Source organism: Doryrhamphus excisus, chromosome 4 (assembly GCF_030265055.1).
Source record: "Doryrhamphus excisus isolate RoL2022-K1 chromosome 4, RoL_Dexc_1.0, whole genome shotgun sequence".
NCBI classification, from domain to species: Eukaryota; Metazoa; Chordata; class Actinopteri; order Syngnathiformes; family Syngnathidae; genus Doryrhamphus; species Doryrhamphus excisus.
Genome location: NC_080469.1, coordinates 11,417,425 through 11,426,053, shown reverse-complemented (window position 1 = coordinate 11,426,053; position 8,629 = coordinate 11,417,425). Strand labels below are relative to the sequence as shown.

Below are 8,629 nucleotides of genomic sequence, written 5' to 3'. Positions count from 1 at the left end.
TCCAGCCGCTCAGCAGACATAACTAAGCGAGCCCTATGTAGTCAATCCATGACATCTGCAATCGATACGATGACTGGATTGTATTTATCAAATTTTCTGTGTTGAGTAGATCTGGTGATACAGTATTGCTAGAAAAAACGATAAACTAAAAAAAAAGGAAAATACATTCTACTGTAGCTTATGTTGTATAGAATCAAAATCTTTATTTACCAAGTGTGCTTACACAAATAATTTGATTGGCTTTAGTTTGCCAGTTGGTGCTTTGGGATGATGTGCACGCTGATTAAGATGAGGATTAATTCAAGTGAGCCAATTGAAGGCAGAGTGATCATCTTTCAGCAGGGAAGTCTTTGAAGGAGCAGCAGACACCATCCACATCACTTCTGACAAACAATATAAAACTTTAGAGCGCATGGCACGTCATTGATGTAACCTGTGAAGACATCAGGTAAGATGTTCCAAGATGAAGGTTGTTCAAATGTTCAGAAATCACCAATGCGTTTGTGCAATCTTACCAGTTGGCCACATATGCATACAGTATTCTTGGTATTTGGCATTATTGGGCTCTAGAATTCCCCATTGAGCACGCTTGCTGGTCTTGTCCCAATAATAGGTGATGTCAAAGGTGGAGCCATCTATCCATTGCCAGTGATAATACTGAAAAATGAAAGGAGGTGAAGCTATGATGCTAGCATCCTGTAGAGCATTGCTACTCATCTTCAAAGATGCTTTCACCCCAAACTAACTTTGATATGAAAACACCATTGGCTCTAATTTCGTAGACCAGGCGCACCTGCCTTTCACCGGCCTACAGGGTGTGGCCAGCGCACTTTGCAAATTTCATGAGCAGCACAGTCTGGTGCAGCACCGAGCTGCAAAAAGTGGCAAAGAGGGAGGAGATAAGGCGTGAGAGGGTTAAACACAGCCGAGTGTAATCTTAACCACTTAAATGAATGCCTCTCATTGTCTTTAAATGCACCGGCCTGGACTGAGCATCAGAGGCCACCATGAGTATCATTCACCACATACGCCACCTCATGGGACACGTCATCTGTTCCTGACAGTTACATTAAACACAGCATCACGTTAATCCAAGCATCTTGTTTTCCACCAGCATTCCTGCTGTACATTGCCAAATAGGAAAACCTTTGATCCTGTATTCGCTGTACCTCCTCTTGACTCTCCTTGAGAAAAACACAGAACCATAACAAAATATATTTGAACAACCAACTTTATATTAATCATTTTTAGTTGTCTAATGGGTCACTTTCTGTTTCCACAATGTCTGCACTGTGTGTTGGCTCATTTGTGATTGGATTACTAAGGGGAGGGGCGACCTGGTGAGCTGTCTTGTGTTTTTTTCAGTTCTAAAATGTTGATTTCGAGGGACAAGCCATTTATTTAGGGGGGCCCAGCCCCCGCCCCTCACCCCAGTGTAGAGTTAGCCCCGGTTGTCATCATACTTTCAGCTGCCGTCAGGTTGCGTGACGTCTGAGATGTGATGGGACAATACAAAAATGGACAAACTGGTTCAGACACTGAAATGTTCGCGACAGTCGTAAAAATCTGATTTGTGGTTTTGGTGACGTGTCCGCACTGTGCGCCTGTCAGCCAAAGCCCCATTACGCAGGCAGCGCTTCACCTGCGCCCCGAATAGACCAGGTTCTTTTGGCACGCTGTTTTGTCACAAAATTGTCACTGCACCAAGATGAAAATGTGGGCTCTGCCACTGGAGCACTGCCAAGCCCATCTCAGCGCAGTCCAGTCTACCAAATTACCAAATTGGCTGCGCACAGTGGTGCGCTGCACCAAATTACCACTGTGTGGGCTGCGCCTTGCTCCGCCACTCTGCGCCACCTTGCACTGCACCACGCAATTACAGCCCATGTATGTTCATGTATGTCAAGCTGTGGTTATTACATCACCCACCGATTTGAAGCCGCCAAGCCAAATCGAACCTTCTTTAGCAAATCCCTTCAGGAACTTCACCGTGGCTTGGCTGTGAACTGAGGCCAAGTGTCCGCCCAAGGCTAAGCAGTACTCCTGAAAAAGCACAAGATTGGCATGACTAACTGCGACTGTAGGCAACGTCCTCCACGAGATGGCATGAGCTGCATGTGGCTTTCAAATGAACAGCGTGTTGCACTTGTGAACAATTCGGCGAGAAGCCTATGAATGATCAGAGTAGAATAGAGGCAATGTGCAAGGCATCATTGCTACCCAAAGTAGCTTGCTGTTCCCAGCGTTCAAGCTGTACTTCTACATTTCACTTACTTTTTACTTATTTTGTCAGATATTGGGACTTCACCTAGAACTTCACCTGTGTATACATACTGTTGTTGAATAATGGGCACGATATGGTTTTGCAGGTGTGATGGAGTTGATATTGTTGTGGTGAGGGAGAAAGGAAGATGTTGCCAAGGACATTTGAAGAAGGGATGGCATACCTCAGCTTCATTCCAGGTCTTCTTTTTATCAACATACATGTAACAGTGAGTGCCATGTGTGAGCCATGGCGGAAAGCAGATGCCTGTGAGAGACAATATATACAAATAAAAAGCATAACACACTATTGATTGTAAAGAGAAATTGATTGACATGCTAACCTGGTTGTTCCTTGAGAGTCTGTCAATGTAAAACAAAGAATTCTTATTCAAGTGAAACGATTCTTTGACTTGACTCATCTTATCATACTGTTTTGATTTCAGCCTGGCCCCCAATTCTGTCAGCAATACCTGACAGATACTATGACATCATCTTTGTACTCCTTTTTGGACATGTGAAGTTGTACTTTTTTTCCAACAATTTAAACTTTCTTGAAATTTTGACTTGATTCCCAAAATATTTTCACTTCCTTCTCATAACATTAATGTTTTATGTTTTCCACAACCTGATTGGAACTGACTGGAACAGCTGCTAGCATATTATGCTAACTGGCTAACTGGTGAAGTTTAAAGTGGTTGGCCAGCAACCGTGCCACGGTACCGGACCCACAATTACGGATTCAAAATCGGAAATCAGGTCAGTCTGGCTGGTGAATGAGGAGGTGGACAACGCCTCAAGTGAAAACAACAGTCACACAATTCCAAGATATTCCCAGGGGCAAAAAATCTGATACGTGCATCCATCCATCTTCTAGCGCTCATTCAAGGTCAGGTCAAGACTTCCTTCTCGGCCACTTCGTCGAGCTCCTCCCGCCGGATCATGAGGCGTTCCCAGGCCAGTTGGGAGACAGTCTCTCCAACGTGTCCTGGGTCTTCCCTGAGGCCTCCTAACCAGGCACTCAAGCCACCTCATCGGACTCTCGGTTCTTCTCAGTGCTTCTCACTTGATCTCTAAGGGAGAGCCCACCCACCCTGTGGAGAAAACTCATTTTGGCCGCTTGTACCCACGATCTTGTCCTTTCAGTCACTACCCAAAGCTCATGACCAGTAGGTGAGGGTAGGAACATAGATCGACCGGGAGATTGAGAGCTTTGCCTTTCAGGTTAGCTCTCTTCACCCCACCAGACCAATGTAGAGTCCACACACGGCAGATACCGCACCAATTAGTCTGTCGATCTTGTGTTCAATTTTTCCCTCACTCGTGAACGAGACCCCGAGGTACTTAAACTCCACCACTTGGGGCAGGATTTCATTCCTGACCCGTAAATGGCACTCCACCCTTTTCCGGGAAAGAACCATGGACTTGGGACTTGGAGGTGATAATTCCCATCCCGAACGCTTCACACTTAGTTGCAAACCGATCGAACCAGAGTTGAAGGTCATGTCTCGAAGCCTGCAGGACCACATCATCTGCAAAAAGCAGAGACACAATCTGGCAGCCACCAAACCAGAACCCTTCAACGCCCTGGCTGCACCTGAAAATTCTGTCCATAAAAGTAATGAACAGACTGAGTGACACCGGGCAGCCCTGGCTTGGGCCAACCCTCACTGGTAACAGGCCCGACTTATTGCTGGCAATGCGAACTAACTCTTGACAACAGTCATACAGGGAATGAACAGCCAGAATCAGTTGGTCCGATACCCCATACTGCCGGAGTCCTCCCCACAGAATTCCCAGAGGAACATGGTGAAATGCCTACTCCAAGTCAATGAAACACATGTAGACTGATTGGGCAAACTCGCATGCATCCTTAAGGATCCTGCTGAGTGTAGAACCGGTCCACAGTTCCACGAGCAGGACTAAAAACCACACTGCTCCTCCTGAATCCGAGATTCAACTATCGACCCGTCGACCCGAGACTCCACGGTCGCAGTCTTCTATCTTGGGGGCTGAGGTTGTCAAAAAACTCCTAAGTGACAGAGCCCGTGGGTGGATAAGATCCGCCCGGAGTTCCTTATGGATGCTGTGGGCGTGTCTTAGTTGACACGGCTCTGCAGCATATCGTGGATATTGGGGGGCAGAACCTCTGGATTGGCAGACTGGGGTGGTGGTCCCCCTTTTCTAGACGGCAGTCACGAATCTCAAATAGAGCTTTGAAATCTTGATATTTGATATTTTTTTTCTTTGCCTGCCCTGACTGCATACATCATGTATTATTGTATTATGATATATAATATTCTCTGGATAATATCAATGCATTCATGTCTTTTACCTTAACATCCTGAGCCATCGCCTTCACATGTTCCTTCAGCATCTGTGGGAGTACATGTTGGGGTAATACAGTACTACTTCCGTGTACTACGTGTATTCAAATAAGTATCCATGAGTGTTTTACCTGATCCATGTTTGTTATTAAATTCTCCAGTTTGCCCACACGTGTTGTCAGATCCTGTAGAAGTAGATGTTGTAGGGAATACTGTATTACACTGGTACCTAAGTATTATTAAGTGCTATTTTCACATTCCTTTCTGCATGGAAAACTTATTATTGCCTATCAGAAGTCTTTTGTGTAACATTTTTGTGTGTCTGGAAGGGATGAATTGGACCTACATGATTTTCTACTGGAACATTTGCTTTGGCTTGAGTGGAATCTTCTGGAAGGGATTGATGATGCTAACCAAGGTAGCACTTTTACTTCATGTATGTAAACATATCTGTGTGTCTTTTACCTTGTCCGCGTTGGCTGCTCCACCATTCAGCTTGTCCTCCTGTCCTGCCATTTCCTGTAGGAGTAGAAATGGTAATACTGTAGTACTTGCTGTCCTTGTATGCAAATGAAGTATTCCTGTGTCTTTTACCTTGTCCATGTTTGCTGCTCCACCATTCAGGCCGTTCAAACGTCTTGTCATATTCTGTAGTATTACATGTTGTGGGTAACACTGTGGTACTTGTGTGCAAATCAAGTATCCGTCTGTGTTTTACCTCAATCCTGTCAATTCTGACGCGTATGTATCCAGCAAAGGTAGCCAAAGATTCAGTCAAGCCCTGCAGAGGACATGTTATGGGTCCCTATGTAGTCTAGGACGGGGGTGGGGAAGCTTTTTGGCTATGAGCCATGAAAGCCACATTTTAAAATGGATTTTCCTGACAGCCATGTCATATTTTCAACATTGAATTCAAAAAAATGTGTATTTTTTAGAATGGAGTAACAATAACATTGTTATAGTTGAGCTAAGCAATGATAATACATGAATAGCATGAATGCCATGACTGGTGCTGCATGGTTTTACACCCTACTCCATATCTTTGTCTAAAGGATTTGCTGTGCAGAATAGCTAGCTGATTATTTAATCAAAGGAGGAAAGGCCCCAGTCGGCGACCACACGATCCATCCGGAAAATACGGGAAGGGCAGCTGGCATTGGCTCTGGCCGCCCATGTTGCACTAGAAAATGGAAAGTCTGATTTACGATTGTAATGTCAAAGTTCCTCATTATCACAGGTTGCAGGGGAAGGCTTTAAGGGAGACACATAACAGCCAATCATGTTCACCTTCAATAAACCTTTAACATCTTCAATAAAGCGACGTTATGTTCAATGTTGGACTTTCTACAATAATTTTTCTAATTGAAAAAATGACTTGAAACAAACAAATGATGAAAAGTGTTGTGCTGCAATGTAGAAATGATATCAACTGTGATAACATAAAGTTGAATACTTTCCTCCAACAGTTCCATGTGGGCTTCCATCTTAGTCATCAGGTTCTGTATGGGAGGACATGTTGGTTACTATATTGCAGTACTTCCTGTACATGCATAGAAATAAGTATTCACTTGTGTTTGTACCTCGCTGATCAATGGTTCTGGGGGATTAGACGTCCCTGACGCCAAGGCCATCAAGATGAGTCCAGTAATGAAGGTCAAGCGGATGTTGGCCACCGGGAGGATGAAGGCCTTTGAAGTCTTCCTGCCCGGTATGTCTACCTTGCTCTGCTTCTTGCAGGGTATATCTACTTTGCTCTGCATGTTGCAAGTTTTGTTGTGATGGAGTCTGCCTGTACTTGAGAAGATGGAAGAGGACACTTGATCAATTCACATCCACTAGTTTTTATTGTCTATTTATTTCCAGGAGCCTGTCAGCTTAGCTTCAATATTTCATCATATGTATGCTCGTGTATGTGCATGCAAGTATTTTATTTAGTAAAAATAAGCACTAAAATGTGGCTAAAACTGCTCCAAAAGACTAAGACTTGCAAGTCACTTCGTTGAAATGTGATTGGGGACTGAATGTTGTACTTGACCCCCACTTGAGTTGTATTTGTTCTAGCTTCTTTTCATCACTTTGAAATCATTTGCAATGAAATAATGCACTTATTCAGCATACAAGCCACGTACCCGAAGTGGGGTACAAAGTGTTGTAAGGCAGGGCTGCAGACGCAATAAGAGTTCCGACTTACCAGTTGGTTCTCAGGTCTTGGATGCTAACTTTGGCTTGTGCGGCATCTTCTAGAATTGCAACCTGCAAGGGTAACCCCTTTATAGAAACATGTCATATGAATCATAAACATGCCATCAAGGTACGTGTCAGTTGCATCCTTGTCATGGAGCTTTGATTTCATCACATCAAGAGTGAGGAGTGATTCGCACAGTTTTCGCCCCCCTTCTCGTTTACCTTCTACACTACACATAATGCCCTCTGCATTAAGTTGTGCGCCTCTGGCTTTCCACTGAGCTTTTTTCAGCCTCTGAGGCATTATTTTGTGTGACTTGCAAAATGGAGTGGTTTTTCTTTCAGCAATGTCTTTCAAAATTTGTGTTTGTATCATGCATACCTAATGCTGCTTCTTTTGCTATTTTATCAGCAAATGCATTACCTGTTGAAACTTCATCTTGTTTGCGCCTGTGTGCAGCACATTTACACACCGCAACTGCTGTAGGGAGTTGTACTGCCCCAAGCAGCTCAGTTAACTACTCTGCGTGTGTACCGTTGATGTTTTCATGCCTCGGTTTTGCCTTTGTGGTGCAAACACATGAAGAGTTGAAAACGCATGCTGGCTGTCTGTCCAAGTAGTAACTATTTTCCCTGTCATCAATTTGCATGCCAGAAATATAAAATTGTCAAGAATGTGAGATTATTGCAAAAAAAAAAACAGATTCCTTTCAACTGGCACACCTCTATTAATTGCCTGTGTATATTTTGTATAATATTAATTTTGTGTATGATATTTGTTGTAATTTTCTCTCCTGTATGTTCAGATATGTAAATTGAGGATTGGTTTGTATAAGTGTCTGTTCTCTCACATTTTAAGGTTCTCCTATTTTATTACAAGTGGTCATTTATCCATATGGTTCCCCAACAGGAGCCCACAAAGCTTGTCATATATTTTGGGATTGAGGATGCTTGGTTTTAAAAGAGATTCCTCCCAGGGTAGCCTTGAGCTAAAGCTTATAAAGTACATGTGCAGCTACAGCAGTGGACGGTTTTTACCCACCATCTCCAGTCATGGCTTGAGGGCAGCTGTCACCAACATTGGCCAATTGTTGACCAACTGGAATATACGATATAATTGGTCCTCTTCTTGTTGTTTTTTCTTTCTCTTGTTTGTCTATTTTGTCAAAATATTGTCAAATATGTCTATAAAAGTAATACTATATAAAGTACATGCATGAGATGAGAAATTCCCTGTCAAACCCAATCTGCACACCCAAAGCTGTGCTGATTTGTTCAGTGTTAAGTGTCACTGTCAACCGACCAATCCAGTTGGTTGTGTCGTCTGAGAGCTCGTGAGGAATGGCTTCAGATATGTGACGTGACAGAGGGGGACGGGCCTGAATGTGAATCACACTTTGCATCCCTCTGGGGTCGCACAGGGTGATTATGTTTTTTTTTTTCAGGAAAGTACATATTACACAAGGAAGAATGATGATTTTATCCATGCATACAAACAAGCAGCACCATTTATGTGGAGTTAAGACTTTACTGCTTACTCACAGTCCCCAGTCTGAATGTGACAGTGTGCTGTGGATGCTCAGACTGAAGGTAATAAGATTTTGGACAGGATGTGGATAATTGGTTTTCCCTGACTGACCAAAGAAGCCAGACAGTGACCTTCACATGAAAATGAAAATCCATCTCTTGTGTTTGGATACCTTGGGGTTTCCAGAATGCACATAACAAAGTTTACCTTTATAAACATGAAAGTAAAAGTTCACAATTTTATGTTTGATAGATTACTTTTCTGTTACAACAATGCTTCAAGAGCGGCACAACTAAAATATGCCCAAAATATGCCACATACTGTGCAC

At 43.3% G+C, this 8,629-nt stretch overlaps 1 protein-coding gene across 1 annotated transcript; it reads right to left on the bottom strand.

The window, feature by feature from the left end:
* Positions 1–2: 2 nt before the first annotated feature.
* On the bottom strand, positions 3–6,835 carry LOC131128200 (hepatic lectin-like). The gene is made up of 13 exons (XM_058070826.1): positions 6,781–6,835; positions 6,170–6,378; positions 6,049–6,088; positions 5,308–5,372; positions 5,184–5,237; positions 5,055–5,108; positions 4,721–4,774; positions 4,598–4,639; positions 2,607–2,625; positions 2,448–2,530; positions 1,930–2,043; positions 516–657; positions 3–433 (listed from the first exon to the last, which is right to left on the bottom strand). Exons 2-13 carry the CDS (start codon positions 6,347–6,349, stop codon positions 378–380), a joined length of 903 nt encoding a protein of 300 aa, XP_057926809.1. The 5' UTR covers positions 6,350–6,378; positions 6,781–6,835; the 3' UTR covers positions 3–377.
* Positions 6,836–8,629: the final 1,794 nt, after the last annotated feature.